This window comes from Panulirus ornatus, chromosome 7 (assembly GCF_036320965.1).
Source record: "Panulirus ornatus isolate Po-2019 chromosome 7, ASM3632096v1, whole genome shotgun sequence".
NCBI lineage: Eukaryota > Metazoa > Arthropoda > Malacostraca > Decapoda > Palinuridae > Panulirus > Panulirus ornatus.
Window position 1 is genome coordinate 8,433,366 of NC_092230.1, and position 16,776 is coordinate 8,450,141.

Here is a 16,776-nt window from a genome sequence, read left to right on the forward strand (position 1 = left end):
AGTTGGGTGAAGGTGAAATCGAAGATGGTAAGGATATACTGAAAAAAAATATATTATGTGTGTGTGTGTGTGGGGCCCTTATCATGTATGATGGTCTGTTAAACAGGTGGAGGACACGAAAACAAGGCTGTTGGGCATGGTTGTTAATGGGAAATTGTGGTTTCAGTGCATTACATTTAATAAAGCGTTCGCGATGTTCATTTGCTTATAGACAATGCCCGGTTACGTCGTCTATACGAGAGGGATAGAAACAATGTTGATTTCACAGTACTAAAAGTACATTTATAAGTTGGCATAGAGGTGATTGTAAGATAATTTGAACGAGAAACAATGTTGATTTCACAGTACTAAAAGTACATTTATAAGTTGGCATAGAGGTGATTGTCAGATAATTTGTACCGAGAAACAATGTTGATGTCACAGTACCAAAAGTACATTTAAAAGCTAGCACACAGGTAATTGTAAAATGATTTGTACTCAGTAATACTTCATGAACCATGCATCTAAATTACTTTTGCAATCACCAAGTTCCAATCAGTTTTTTTTTTCATTTCCTGTTTTTTTTTACGCACCTGCTACACTCTGTTAGGGAATGAACTATGTTTAGTAACGTGTAATGAAGAAGAAGGTGGGGGAGGGGAGGGGGTGTTCAAAACTCATGGATGTGACCTGTATTCGTTAACTATCCTAGCAATGTTAACTGGTATTCGTTAACTATCCCAGCAATGTTAACTGGTATTCGTTAACTATCCCAGCAATGTTAACTGGTATTCGTTAACTATCCCAGCAATGTTAACTGGTATTCGTTAACTATCCCAGCAATGTTAACTGGTATTCGTTAACTATCCCAGCAATGTTAACTGATATTCGTTAACTATCCCAGCAATGTTAACTGGTATTCGTTAACTATCCCAGCAATGTTAACTGGTATTCGTCAACCATCCCAGCTATGTTAACTGATATTCGTTAACTATCCCAGCCAGCAATGTTAACTGGTCGAATCTGATTATCAGTCCCACTGAACAACCCTTCAGTTGTCCACCATTGACCCACAACAAAGCTTTGACACACACTGTATCACCACAATCGTTTTTTGACCTTAGGACCCACCCAGTGGATGTGGCTGGCTTCCTGAGCGCTGCAGGAAGATAAGTTATATTATAATTACGTGTCGGTATGACTCATGAAGGGATAAATGATATAACACATAATTTAACAATAGTGTATTGGACTTAACACTTCAAAATACTTTATAATGTTCAGTTCAACTTACTGACAAAAAAATAAATCCGGTATCCCAAACAATGGGATATATTATATATATTTATCAGGTAGGAGGGTAAATGCTAAGGTTAAATATATCACTGCAGACCTTTAAAATTATATGGTGACAGAAACGGACATTGAGGTGAACTGAGCCATGTGGGGGACTGACAGAGAAAATGGGTAACAACATTGTAAAGTCTCCCCCTCAAAAGAAAATTTTATCAGCTCCCTAGGCCTAAAGTTTCTATTAATGTACAATTGGCCTACTGAAAGTAGAACTTAGGCATCGCTGCCACCCTGATATAAGTGTAAACTACATCAGGGTGGCAGCAAATAGAACCATGGAAATGGAAACGATTCATAGGGTGGGTGAGGGGGCGAAGGCTCTAGGAGCATTGAGGATTGTGTGAGGAGAGAGAGAGAGAGAGAGAGAGAGAGAGAGAGAGAGAGAGAGAGAGAGAGAGAGAGTTATCTGGGAGGCGGAAATGTTGGAAATGAGATGTTTGAGGACATTATGTGGTGTGAGATGGATCGATCCAATAAGTGATGGAAGGGTAAGAAAGAGGTGTGGTAACAAGAAAGGGTGTGATTGAAAGAGTTGATGAGGGTGTGCTGAAATGGTTTGGATGTATGGCGAGGGCAAATAAGTGAGGAGAGGTTGACAAAGCGGATATATGTGTCAGAAGTGGAGGGTTTTCTCTACTCAAACTCACACACGAGCTAACTTGTCCCTTAAAACTAATAACCTTGCCTCACATTTACTCTCAACTTTCTCCTTGCACACACTCTTCTAATCTCAATCACCAGCTTCTGCAGTTTCTCACTCAAATCAGCAAATCAGTGCTGTATCATCAGTAAACTACTACTGACTCACTTTCCAGGTCCTCTCTTCCCCAACCTCCCTCAACACTCCATCCATAAACAAATTGAACAACCATGGTGACATCACACACCCCTGCCACAGCCCGACCTTCACGGGGAACCACTCACTCTCCTCTCTTCCTACCCGTACACATGCCTCGCACCCATGGTAAAAACTTTTTACTGCTTCTAGCAGCTCGCTTCTCAAACCATATGTTCTTAATACCTTCCACAAAGCATTTCTATCAACTCTATCATATGCCTTCTCCAGATCCATAAATGCTACATACAAATCCATTTGTTTTTCTAAGTATTTCTCACATACATTCTTTAAGCAAACGCCTGATGGCCCACACATCCTCTACCACTTCTGAAACCGCAGTCTAATGTTCTCAATCACATAGCTTAGACGCTATTGGTAAACTTTTACCAATAGCGTCTTAGCTACGTCTCCTCCTTGTATATCATCTGATTGTTCTACGTCTTCTATCTCATTCTTGTATTTCCCCTGACAGTGTAATCATTACACGAAAGTGCACTTGGGAACTTAGTGTTTCATTTTCCTCATGGTTATGAGCATATACTAGATCACGCGAACCAGTGTCACCTCTTGCAATAATATATATATATATATATATATATATATATATATATATATATATATATATATATATATATATATATATATATATATCGCATATTTAGCAAATGGCGTCCTAGCTTCGTCTCTTCGATGTATATCAATTGACTGTTATATTTCTCTCTTGTGTCTCCCCTGATGATGTGATTATAAACGAAAGTGCACTTGGGAACTTACCGTGTTTCATTTTCCCCGTGGACTAATAGGAATATAATATATATATATATATATATATATATATATATATATATATATATATATATATATATATATCCCTGGGGATAGGGGAGAAAGAATACTTCCCACGTATTCCCTGCGTGTCGTAGAAGGCGACTAAAAGGGGAGGGAGCGGGGGGCTGGAAATCCTCCCCTCTCATTTTTTTTTTTTTTTTTTTTTTTTTTTTTTTAATTTTTCCAAAAGAAGGAACAGAGAAGGGGGCCAGGTGAAGATATTCCCTCAATGGCCCAGTCCTCTGTTCTTAACGCTACCTCGCTAACGCGGGAAATGGCGAATAGTTTGAAAAAAAAAAAAAAAAAATATATATATATACACCATGCATCTCTCATACACTCGTCATGTGACATAACTTTTCACAAAAGGATGCCACTTGTGCATTGATCTACACTTTCCAAACTTAACATGGCTATAGCACAAACCTAACTTGGCTGTGGCACAACCACAGCCATCTCCAAGGTTATGATACTACGTTAACATGGTTGCTGCACTTTAACATGGCAATAACAATCTTAACATGGTTATGATACACCCTTAACATGGTTATGGTACAACCTTAACATGGTTATGATACAACCTTAACATGGTTTGGCACAGCCTTACCATAGTTATGGTATAACCACAACATGGCTATAGCACAACTCTAACGGAGTTAAGGCACAACCTTAACGTAGCTATAACACAACTTCGATATAGTTATGCCACAACTTAAACATGGCTAAAGTACAACCTTAACATGATTATAGAACAGCATTAACTAACCTGCTCATGGCACGACTTAACATAGCTGTGGAATAATCTACAGATGACTATAACTTGGCTATAACAAAACTTTAATATTGAACACTTAACTAGGTTATGGCACTAATTAACAGGGTTAAAGTATAACCATACAGAGTTACGTCACACCCCAGCAAGGTTATGGCACAACCCTAACATAGTTATACCATCCCTCACCATAGTTACAACACAGCATTAACATGGTTAAGGTACAACCTTATACATGAGTATGAGACAAATGTGGCGCAATTTAACATGGAGTTTAGAACACTCTTAACATAGCTGCTGCCAAACCTGAAATGTTGTGGTACATCTGTAATATAGCTGCTCTATATTTAACATGGTTGCTGCACTTTAACATTTATCCCTGGGGATAGGGGAGAAAGAATACTTCCCACGTATTCCCTGCGTGTCGTAGAAGGCGACTAAAAGGGAAGGGAGCGGGGGCTGGAAATCCTCCCCTCTGGGTTTTTTTTTTTTTAATTTTCCAAAAGAAGGAACAGAGAAGGGGGCCAGGTGAGGATATTCCCTCAAAGGCCCAGTCCTCTGTTCTTAACGCTACCTCGCTATTGCGGGAAATGGCGAATAGTATGAATATAAAAAACATTTAACATGGTTATGGTACAATCTTATCATGGTTGTGTTACAACTTTTGACATTGTTATGAAGCATACGTAACATGGCATAACTTTATAATTGCTAGGTTATAATCTAAACATGGCCATAGTACGCTTAACAGGATTATATTACATCCTTAATATGATTATGGCACAACTTTAACATAGTTATAGCACAACTTTAACATAGTTATGTCACAATTTTAACATAGCTATGGCACAATCTTGATGTGGTTTTGAAACAACCTTGACATGGTTATGATACAACCTTGACATGGTTATGGTACAACCTTGACATGGTTATGGTACAACCTTAACATGGTTATGGTACAACCTTAACATGGTTAAGGTACAACCTTAACATGGTTATGGTACAACCTTGACATGGTTATGATACAACCTTGACATGGTTATGGTACAACCTTAACATGGTTATGGTACAACCTTAACATGGTTATGGTACAACCTTAACATGGTTAAGGTACAACCTTAACATGGTTATGGTACAACCTTAACATGGTTATGGCACGATTTTAACATGGTTATGGCACAACCTTAACATGGTTAAGGTACAACCTTAACATGGTTATGGTACAACCTTAACATGGTTATGGTACAACCTTAACATGGTTATGGTACAACCTTAACATGGTTATGGTACAACCTTAACATGGTTAAGGTACAACCTTAACATGGTTATGGTACAACCTTAACATGGTTATGGCACGATTTTAACATGGTTATGGCACAACCTTAACATGGTTATGGCACAACCTTAACATGGTTATGGCACAACCTTAACATGGTTATGGTACAACCTTAACATGGTTATGGTACAACCTTAACATGGTTATGGCACAACCTTAACATGGTTAAGGTACAACCTTAACATGGTTATGGTACAACCTTGACATAGTTATGATACAACCTTGACATGGTTATGGTACAACCTTAACATGGTTATGGTACAACCTTAACATGGTTATGGTACAACCTTAACATGGTTATGATACAACCTTGACATGGTTATGATACAACCTTGACATGGTTATGGTACAACCTTAACATGGTTATGGTACAACCTTAACATGGTTATGGTACAACCTTAACATGGTTAAGGTACAACCTTAACATGGTTATGGTACAACCTTAACATGGTTATGGCACGATTTTAACATGGTTATGGCACAACCTTAACATGGTTATGGCACAACCTTAACATGGTTATGGCACAACCTTAACATGGTTATGGTACAACCTTAACATGGTTATGGTACAACCTTAACATGGTTATGGTACAATTTTAACATGGTTATGGTACAACCTTAATGTGCCTCTGGCACAACCTTAATATATTACAACCTTAACGTGGTTATTTCACAACTTTAACATGTTTATTGCACAACAGTAAGTTGGTTATTTCACAGCCTAACAACTTAACATGGTTAAGACACAAACCTAACATGGTTTATGACAACATGGTTGACACAAACCTAACATGGTTTATCACAGCTTAACATGGTTAAGACAAACTTAACATGGTTTACGACAGTTTAACATGGTTAATACACAAACCTAACATGGTTTATGACAGCTTAACATGGTTGATACAAACCTAACATGGTTTATCACAGCTTAACATGGTTAAGACACAAAGTTAACATGGTTTACGACTGCTTAACATGGTTAAGACACAAACCTAATATGGTTTATGACAGCTTAACATGGTTAAGACACAAAGCTAACATGGTTAAGACACAAACCTAACATGGTTTATGACAGCTTAACATGGTTAAGACACAAACCTAACATGGTTTATGACAGCTTAACATGATTAAAACACAAATCTAACATGGTTTATGACAGCTTAACATGGTTAAAACACAAACCTAACATGGTTTATGACAGCTTAACATGGTTAAGACACAAACCTAACATGGTTTATGACAGCTTAACATGGTTAAGACACAAACCTAACATGGTTTATGACAGCTTAACATGGTTAAGACACAAACCTAACATGGTTTATGACAGCTTAACATGGTTAAGACACAAACCTAACATGGTTTATGACAGCTTAACATGGTTAAGACACAAACCTAATATGGTTTATGACAGCTTAACATGGTTAGTATTCAAATCTAACATGGTTTATGACAGCTTAACACACACACACACACACACACACACACACATATATAGGGGATAGGGGAGAAAGAATACTTCCCACGTATTCCCTGCGTGTCGTAGAAGGCGACTAAAAGGGGAGGGAGCGGGGGGCTGGAAATCCTCCCCTCTCGTTTTTTTTTAATTTTCCAAAAGAAGGAACAGAGAATTGGGCCAGGTGAGGGTGTTCCCTCAAAGGCCCAGTCCTCTGTTGTTAACGCTACCTCGCTAATGCGGGAAATGGCGAATAGTTTGAAAGAAAGAAAGAATATATATATATATATATATATATATATATATATATATATATATATATATATATATATATATTTATATATATATATATATATATATATATATATATATATATATATATATATATATATATATATATATATATATATATGGCCTTTTTTGTCTTGTTTTCGTGGCTTTACCTCGCTGAAGCAGGGGGTAATAATGTTGTTTCCTGTGGGGCGGGGTGGCGCCAGGAATGGATGAAGTCAAGCATGTACGGATATGTACATGTGTATATATGTATGTCTGTGTATGTGTATATATACGTATGTATATGTTGATATGTATATGTGCGTATATGGGCGTTTAAGTGTATATGAGTGGATGGGCCCATTCTTCGTCTATTTCCTGGCGTTACCTCGCTGACGCTGGAAACGGCGATGGAGTATAATCAATAGAATAAATAACAAGATATATATGTGTGATTGTAGTAAGGTCACAGTCAGCCAAGCTCATGATCTAGCATACGTTAATGAATAGCACTGTATCTTTTAATATGCGTGGCAGAGCAGTGTTCCGGTGTGTTGGGTCATGCATAGAACATTAGACGAGTGGTTGGGTAGGAGCAGTGTGGTTTCAAAGAGTGTTCAAGGATGTGTTTGCCTCTGAAGAACTCCGTGAGATATATTTGGAGAAATGGACAGGTCTCTAGTGGCATTTTGGGATCTAGAGAAATCGTTTCTGGGGTTCCTTCTGTCCCAAAATAGCCCTCCTTAGCGTATGCATTTGTATTTATATCACAGGCAAACCTAAACAAATTATCGTGCGTGTCTATCATAGCTTTGACCTCAGGGGAAAATTGACCAGAGGGTGGAGTGGAGGGTTGTCCTGGGGGATTTTCATGAGGGGGAAGAATTGACCAGGGGTTAATCATCCTGATGTGCTGAAACTGAAAGTGGAACTTCAGCCAAGGGTGACGGGCCACCAAGAATGTATACTGTCTCGAATGGCGATTATGTACTGATGTATGATGATAATTACGTAGTTAATTATTCCAACGACCAGCTTGAGACTACACATACCAATTACAGTAAGGCTAGGATAACAACGTCCCGGACAGCCCTGGTGTCGACATGTCTTGAACAGCCAGCAATTCTGCAGAACTTGAAAATCACTGCTCATCTCCCTAACAACTCATGACCCCAGCCATAAAAAAGGTAGCAATAAACATTATAGGCATATATATATATATATATATATATATATATATATATATATATATATATATATATATATATATATATATGTGTGTGTGTGTCTCCCCTGATAATGTGATTATTACACGGAAAGTGCACTTGGGAACTTATCGTGTTTCATATTCCCAGTGGACTCATAGGAATACACACACACACACACACACACACACACACACACACATATATATATATATATATATATATATATATATATATATATATATATATATATATATAACGTAAGCAACGATTCATGGACACGCCTGGAATGGGAAGTCATGATTAAGACATACAAGGAAAGGTAAATGTGAGTAAACATCATGCACGGTACATCTCATTTAGTCCCTACATAAGCCAGTCACTCGGTAGCAGAAGGGAGGACTGGCAGGTGTTGACGATCTAAGAGTCCTTGCGTGGGACACACAGAACCAGTGTGGGGGGCCCTTCACAGGAGACACAGACCTTCCTCGCTGATGTAGGCTCGTTCCATCTGGCCTGGCTCCTTCATCAAGTGTGTAGACACTCACAGCGGTCCTTACGAGGGGGTAGGAAGGGGTGGTAGTGCCGTGGGCCCGAAAGCAGCATAAATGAGGAGGTCGGGTCCTCCTCACAGCTTCGCTCTGGGAACGTCTAGCATCTCCTGCACCAACCTGACGGCGTGCATGGAGGTGCCAGGAGAAGCCATTACGCCGTAGCCTCCGTGGCCGTAGTTGTGAACCACCTGCAGAAGGCCATGAAGAAGGACATGTAAACACGGAATGGTTTGCAGTAGTATCTACATAAAGTAGTGACTTAAAAATGTTCACATCATGAAACTACATGCTGAGTTTACACGTTCTTAATCCTTTTTTGCTTTTAAGAGATCTACAGGAGTTTGTAAGACTCATTTATTTCTCTCTTACAGCAGCCGAGTCCAGTCTCCACTCTAACCTACCTTGAGAGTCTTGCCACTGTCAAAGGCCATGACCTCCTTCTCCACTCTCACCACAGGCCGGTATGGTCGCCAGCCCACCCATTCCTGGATCACCTGTGAAGAAAAGAAATTCATCATCATATCTGGTACCTGTGGAGAAGACAACGAGGAAAGTGGTGTCATCTGCAGGGAGGCCGACCGTCCGTCATGCCACTCTGTGTGAGGGGGGAACACCTGCTACACCTGTGTCATCTACAGGGAGGCCGACCGTCCGTCATGCCACTTTGTGTGAAGGGGAACACCTGCTACACCTGTGTCATCTGCAGGGAGGCCGACCGTCCGTCATGCCACTTTGTGTGAAGGGGAACACCTGCTACACCTGTGTCATCTACAGGGAGGCCGACCGTCCGTCATGCTACTTTGTGTGAGGGGGGGAACACCTGCTACACCTGTGTCATCTACAGGGAGGCCGTCCGTCCGTCATGCCACTCTGTGTGAGGGGGAAACACCTGCTACACCTGTGTCATCTGCAGGGAGGCCGACCGTCCGTCATGCCACTTTGTGTGAAGGGGAACACCTGCTACATCTGTGTCATCTGCAGGGAGGCCGACCGTCCGTCATGCCACTTTGTGTGAAGGGGGAACACCTGCTACACCTGTGTCATCTACAGGGAGGCCGACCGTCCGTCATGCCACTTTGTGTGAGGGGGGAACACCTGCTACACCTGTGTCATCTACTGGAGGAGGAACATCATTACGCTGCAGGGAGCACGGATGAGGGCGAGGGAGCAACACACCCTCAGGGACCATTACACCTTCGTCACTTAGAGAGAGAATCTACGTTATTTTGTGGCCAGACTAACTACTGCTCATGGGGAGGAAGGCCATTCTGTCTCGTCACTTCTGCTGAAGATGATCAGTACCCGAACGCCATATGGAGGAGGGAAAACCACTCCATAACTCGATACGTGTAGGGAAGGCACCACCAAAGAAGACAACATGTTCGACCCTTTTCGCAGGAAAGGAGCAGTGAAGGTCTATTGAGAAAATGGATCTCCTAGCAAGAGAAAAGGGCCGGTGAAGAACCAAGAAACACCGAAAAATTATAACAACAAACGTAAACCAGTCTACAAACGTGGCACAACGAAGAGTGAAGCTTAGGAGATGATGATAATGGAGGGAAAATGAAAACAAAATAAGATTATGGATTTCGACAGATCTAACGTCTTATGCCTTATGGTGCTGTTCCTAACACCTCTTAGAGAAGCACAAATACTACATATGGTGAAGGCTATGGCTTCCTCTTATTTCAAACTTTCCCCATTACCACTCAGCTGGTTTCTAGACTACATGTATCTATGCTGGAAAGAGTACACATCGATATGGCAATACGATGCGTCGCTAAAAGGCAAACACCAGGGAAATGAAAACACTATACTAAATACTAGCTTCTATGAAGGTGAAAAACCGATTGTTATGCAAATGCCTTAAGTAAAAAGAAAAAAAATTCACCGATATGCATTATACAATGCATTATACACAGCACTAATACTGCTTGGCTACATTCACTTCTAATTCACTGCATCATTCCACAAGTCACACACGCGCCAAGAATGCTAGAAACACAGTATTATGATGAATACAACACCAAGAATACATGTTTAAAAAAAATCACTCGCATACTACAGTAAGCACACACCATACATTAATACACTAAAACTATCCTCTGCTCCTCAAAGAATAAAAATTTCCCCTCCTCAAACTATTACTTGTCCCTCAGCGTACACCCACACACACACACACCCACACCCACACGCACACACACACACAGTGGTTGCCAGTTGGAGGAGTTACACATGTCTTACGTCGATGTGTACCTCACCTCAGCGTACACCCACACCCACACACACACACAGTGGTTGCCAGTTGGAGGAGTTACACATGCCTTACGTCGAGGTGTACCTCACCTTAGCGTACACCCACACCCACACACACAGTGGTTGCCAGTTGGAGGAGTTACACATGTCTTACGTCGATGTGTACCTCACCTCAGCGTACTACCCACACACACACACAGTGGTTGCCAGTTGGAGGAGTTACACATGCCTTACGTCGAGGTGTACCTCACCTCAGCGTCTTTCAAGCTGGGGACAAGCCTCACGCACCGATCCCAGATGGCCATGGAGTCGTACTTGTCGATCTCAAGCGAATGGCTGTCGAACTGCCTCGTTCCTCCCAGTGTGACGTAGTCGAAGCCAGGCACGATGTAGGTGTCGTAATCCTCGTACATAAAGTTCTTGATCCACGGTGCCCGAACCTGAAGGAACAATTATCTTTCAGAATAATGATCACAACAATACATCAAATAATTGATGATAATGATGGGTGGGGGTTAATACTCGTGCTGCCATCTATATTCAGTAATCGTAGCTAAATCATTGTTGTACTTAAAAACGAACTCAAACAAGACTCTCTCTATCTCTCTCCTGCACCTAATCAGCTGTGGTCTATTCGCAGATGATCGCATCACAGGTCTATATTCACCAATGAAGAGCGTGGACATCTGTTTAGTGTATATACACCTTCATACTGATTAACCTATCCTAACCTAGCCTAGGTAACATAAGGGAACGTTAGGCACTAGGCAATCTTTATTTTTGTTGTTGTTCCTGCCTTAATCTATAAGAATGGGCATGACTTACAAGAAGAAAATGTGATGAAAAATGATAATGAGAATAAATATATTTTCTTTTGTAAAATCGGAGCTAGGTCTTTGAATGAGACATTGCTAAAAAGTTAATTCAAATGATCAAGTGGCAGTCATGACATATAGTCAGTCATGCTTCAATATACAAAATAGTTTAATGAATACTAGCAGATTCGGACCTTCTGGGCCTCTCATCTGCTGGTCCATCCTTTCCCTTACCAAAAACAAACCTTACCACCTTGGCCACCTTACCCTCCCCGACCATCCCCTCCATAATCAACGTATTTGCAAATTACAGTATTAAAACAGATATTGGATCATCTTGTAACAGTAAAAAAAAGAAAAACAACAGAAGTCCAACATGTTTCTGTATTTGGAAAGAGAACACTCGCACAACTACAGTTTCAGTTCATAGTAATTCTAGTACGTCTCTAAATATACCTTACTTCTCTCTGAGACACAGTTGTCTAATGATGATGTTCTCACTAGTCCCCTTTTTACATTTCCAGCTATATAATCTCCACTCACGATTCCGATTCAAAAGGTGGTGTTTGTGAGCTGATTCCGACATCAACACAGAACCTGTAGGGTTGAATTGATAAGAAAGGAATTCAGGTCTTCTTCGTTTGTGGTACTCAGTGAAGATCAGACAAAAATAGGTACGTCCATCTGTAGTACTCTGGGCTATATAGTCTTATGACACACTACGACACACACACACACACACTCTAGTGAACAGTGTGACGAGGCTGGCCAAGTGTTTCCCCTTCAGGTAACACTGGCTGGGGTTATAATGGAGTAAGGTAGACCGTAAGCCAGGTACAGCCTCCATTAGTTTCACTAATGTAGAGTCCATTACTGATATGTTATACTATTAAGTGCACCTTTCATATACAGAGTCTTATATCGATATGTTACACTGTTATGCCAGCCATTTTATTGCCTTTAGTTTATTACAATATTTTCAAATAAGATCCATGTTATGTATTTTGGATAAGGTCAATAGTGTTGATTATATTCTAAATTTATTTTCTGGGGGGAGGTTATTTCTTACACAATTTAAGTAAGATTGTATTACATGTACGAAGACATTCCATGCGGTCATCGTAAAGGTTCATAAGTACTTAGGAATCTAACTAGAATCCTTTATTATAAACGGAACCAGCCTTCTAAAGTGGCGACGTCACACGAAGGTGTTCGAACAGATTCGGGAGACACAGATGACCTACAGAAACCTCCTCACACGTTACATCACCCACACCCACCTCCCCCTCCACATCACAAAAACTCGAGACAATCAAGTCCTTCATAAAAGAAAAAGAAGTTTTTACACTAAAGCAAGCTAGGGAAACACACGAGTTATTTGATGGTAAACTGTCAAATGTTGATCGGTGGATTAGAAATGCAAAGGACATTGTTGAACATAATGGTGATTCAGGAGACACAAGAGCGCTTATATCGCCTGTTAAAAATCACCTCATTGATTTCCACCAGCCTAACAATTACGCTAGGGTTGTCTATGACTCAGATGACATTCGAAACTATACATCTTGGGAGGAATTCAAAACGTTGTTTACATTAGGTAGTGAGGAATCCCTCTCAGATAATTTACTACACTTCCTTGGACGTGCTCTTAACATACATGGAGGATACGTCAGTCCCTGATCACTGGAGTACCTTACATGGAAGAATGAGTTTAGTTAGCCAGGCTTACGAATCCCCACACTGTATTTTGGCCATGATGAACCCTGAAACTCATGTGCAAACACTCATACGTTTATTACACATCATCTTCATTCTCAAGGACATGCGTAAGACAAGTCCACATCGACCTATCATTGTGGGTCAGTGACAAAAAAAGTGTTGAATTCCACTCAAAAAAGAAAGGTGGTTATTCCAGCACCAAGACACTGAGATGGGGGAGATGGTGTTAGCTACCCAAAGTGTGACGAAACATTCTAGTGATCAACACACGAACAATCATTCACCTCACGGTCAAATAAAGCGATTCAGTGATGACAAACACACATATAAAATGACGTGCTTCCGGCCGGTGTCGCCAACCAACCAGGACCTAAAGCGAATATGTCTCTAACACCACATGGGACTCATTCCCACGTGAGCCTTGACCAGAACCCAACGCAGTCCACGACCTACGGCAGCATCATCATAGCCTCGGTCGTCACAATGCTGGCGACCAAGTCATCATATCTTCTAGTCAGACAACAGCCTCACCTTCACCCGCTGGCGACCAACACCACCAGCAAACTGATGTTCATAGCATACGAACGCTAGACACACCTCAGCGTTCAGCCGAGCCTTAGCTAGCCAAACAGACGTCATCTAACACAGGTTCATCATCTCTCATTATCAACAATTTAATCTCCCTCTCTCATGACACGACGCCATTACATACGGAATTCTTTAAGACATTTTCGTTCTTTGCCATTTTCTCGCATTATAAGTTTCGATCTAGTGGGTTCTTTCCAGGATCAGCCTATCTCAATTTCCCACACAGCGGCGCTGAAGCAGATGTTATTCATTATGATTTTATTCACCCATTCATGTACGTACTCAGCTTGTTCAATGCTCAGACTTTTACCCATCCCTTCAAAGTATGTCATATGATAATCTCGACGTAAGGGGCACTATTGAAATGAACAATTGGCATAGGCGACTCACTCCTTACCATAATCCCTGACATTATTCGTGGTGTAACTTTTCCTGCTAACTTGTGACTAGGACGCCACTCTATGTGTGGCACAACATAAGATCTGTCGTCCTATTTATCATGAAAATGTGGTTTGTGTTGAGAATCCTTTCCTACCATTGTCCGGGGAAGAGTTCTCACTCAGTCAGAGGCATTGATATCATCTGCTCCCACGTGAGCCTTGCCTCACGGTAGACAATACACATCCTTCTTACTTTTCCACTCATGACTGTGCATTATAACACACACATTAACGAAGGTTTCCCACTCTCCCTTTCTCGAGCATGGATGACTGATCATGGACTCAAGACATAGTCAAGGGTGATCTCGCACTATAGAGTAGTTGCTGAACCTTCCTCACTAACTGTCAAAGAACTATCGATAATAGACACCTCTATTCATGAGACAATAGATGGAGAGGTGGCCATATACATTGCCCAATACGGGGACCCACTCCTGTCCGTCTCTGTAGAGGGGCCCAAGCTGGGGGAATTCTCCGTTTTGAAGTCTGGAATTTAAGACGAGGAATTTAAGACATGAGTTGAACATATCCGTCTTGTCTCACATTCCATGAACCCACCATCACCACTACCTCCTCCTCCACCTCCTCCTCTTCCAACCCTGTGACTCAGCAGTGCACGGTTCGAGTCGGCTTCCCACCATCATGACACGATATCCAAAGGTAGGATTAACCAAGCATGTTGACCGGTTAACAGACTTACTTAACCAGGATTAACCAAGCATGTTGACCAGTTAACACTTAACCAGTATAGGTCTACTATTACCATATTAGGAGAACCACTCGGTAGGACTCATTTGGATGTCCACACTATCAACTTAAAGAGAAAAACACACGAGTCCCATTTTACGTCCCAGCCTATCGCTTGCCACACACACACACACCAGCCTATCGCTTGCCACACATACACACACGCGCGCGCACCGAGACACAGCAAAACAAACTTATTTAGGTCATGTTGAAAGATATAAGGTTAAAGACGCATCACGATCGCCAAGGAATTCACCACATCTGATCGTTCCGATAAAGGACGGAACTTTTAGACCCAGTCATAGATTTTTCTTTTTAGAAAACTCAACAACAACAACAACAAGGTCACTTTGACAGCTCGTTTCCCATAACCAGTGGTATCAGAGCTTCTTCATTAGCCTCGGTAACAATAAGGGATTTTCAACTTTGGATTGATTGAGTGGAGTTAGGCAGATTCCGTTGTCAGAGAAAAGCCTCCCCCTGACTGTGTTCAGTACGCCAGATGGTCATTGGCAGTTCATATGCATCATGTCCCTTCGGTCTTCATTCCTCACCAGTGGTCACTTTCTCAAGGTTAATGACTAACATTTGTCGTCACATGTTGGGCCAAGATGGATTCGTTCTTGATGATATAATTGTCATGTCTCCATTGCTTCTCATTTCAAAAGTCTTGAGAGAGAGAGAGAGAGAGAGAGAGAGAGAGAGAGAGAGAGAGAGAGAGAGAGAGAGAGAGAGAGAGAGAGAGAGTATTCCTACGACTTAAGGATGCAAACCTAAAAGTCAAATTATCCAAATGTTCCTTTCTACAAGCAAGAATGAATGACTTAGGTCACACCGTTGATGAAAACGGTATTCAACCTAATGGAGGTAAAGTACAAACAAGTGTAGAATGGCCAGTCCCTTCCACAACAGACAAGGTCAAACCCTTCCTTGGTTTAGCAGGATATGATCAAAGATTTATCGCTAATTTCGCGAAGATCGCAAACCACCTCACTTCACTTCTGAAACAGGGAGTTACATTCCAGTAGACTACAGCGCAAGACAATGCGTTTAACTAACTCAAGCAACACTTGATCGAGGCGCCTATCCTTCGATTCCCCAACTTTGAGAAACCCTTCATTTTGCACACAACAGATGCTTGTAAACAGGGTCTTGAGAGCTGTCCTTTATGCAGGAGTCAAATAAGGGTAGACTTTTTCCCATAGCCTATGCGAGTCGTTCGTGTTCAAAGACGGAATCGAAATATTCAATAACTGAGTCAGAAGGCCTTGCAGTTGTTTGGGCACTCGAACACTTGAAAGAATACATATATGGTTACCCTATTACAGTTTATACAAATCACAGAGCATTGTTAGGTATTTCTCAACGACAGGATCCTACAGGAAAAGTGTCAGAGATGGTTTCTAACTATACAAACATTGGACCCAGATTTTCATTTTGTTTCGGGCTCATCCAATGGAGTTGCAGACGCGCTTTCCCGCAGAGTGGGTGCAGTCACTGTAAATAATAGCCTCGTATATTTTGATGTCGAGAGGTTGAGACAGCATCAACGGGATGACCCAGTCTGGGGTCCTGTCATGGAATTCCTAGAGGGTATAAGATCTTCCTTGGATGCTAAGA

At 41.2% G+C, this 16,776-nt stretch overlaps 1 protein-coding gene across 7 annotated transcripts in view; it reads right to left on the reverse strand.

Moving 5' to 3' along the window:
* Positions 1-1,208: 1,208 nt before the first annotated feature.
* Positions 1,209-16,776, reverse strand: part of Daao1 (D-amino acid oxidase 1) — a 77,905-nt gene continuing 62,337 nt past the window's right edge. The window contains exons 6-11 of one of the 7 annotated variants that reach the window (XM_071663236.1): positions 11,099-11,287; positions 8,993-9,085; positions 6,163-8,779; positions 5,893-5,974; positions 4,910-5,857; positions 1,209-4,645 (exon numbers count right to left, since the gene is read on the reverse strand). In XM_071663236.1, coding sequence (XP_071519337.1) covers positions 8,666-8,779; positions 8,993-9,085; positions 11,099-11,287 — 396 coding nt within the window. In that variant the 3' untranslated portion in view covers positions 1,209-4,645; positions 4,910-5,857; positions 5,893-5,974; positions 6,163-8,665. Of the gene's footprint in view, positions 4,646-4,909; positions 6,099-6,162; positions 8,780-8,992; positions 9,086-11,098; positions 11,288-16,776 lie in introns of all 7 variants that reach the window. The other 6 variants (XM_071663235.1, XM_071663234.1, XM_071663230.1 and 3 more) reach the window with 6 other exon arrangements.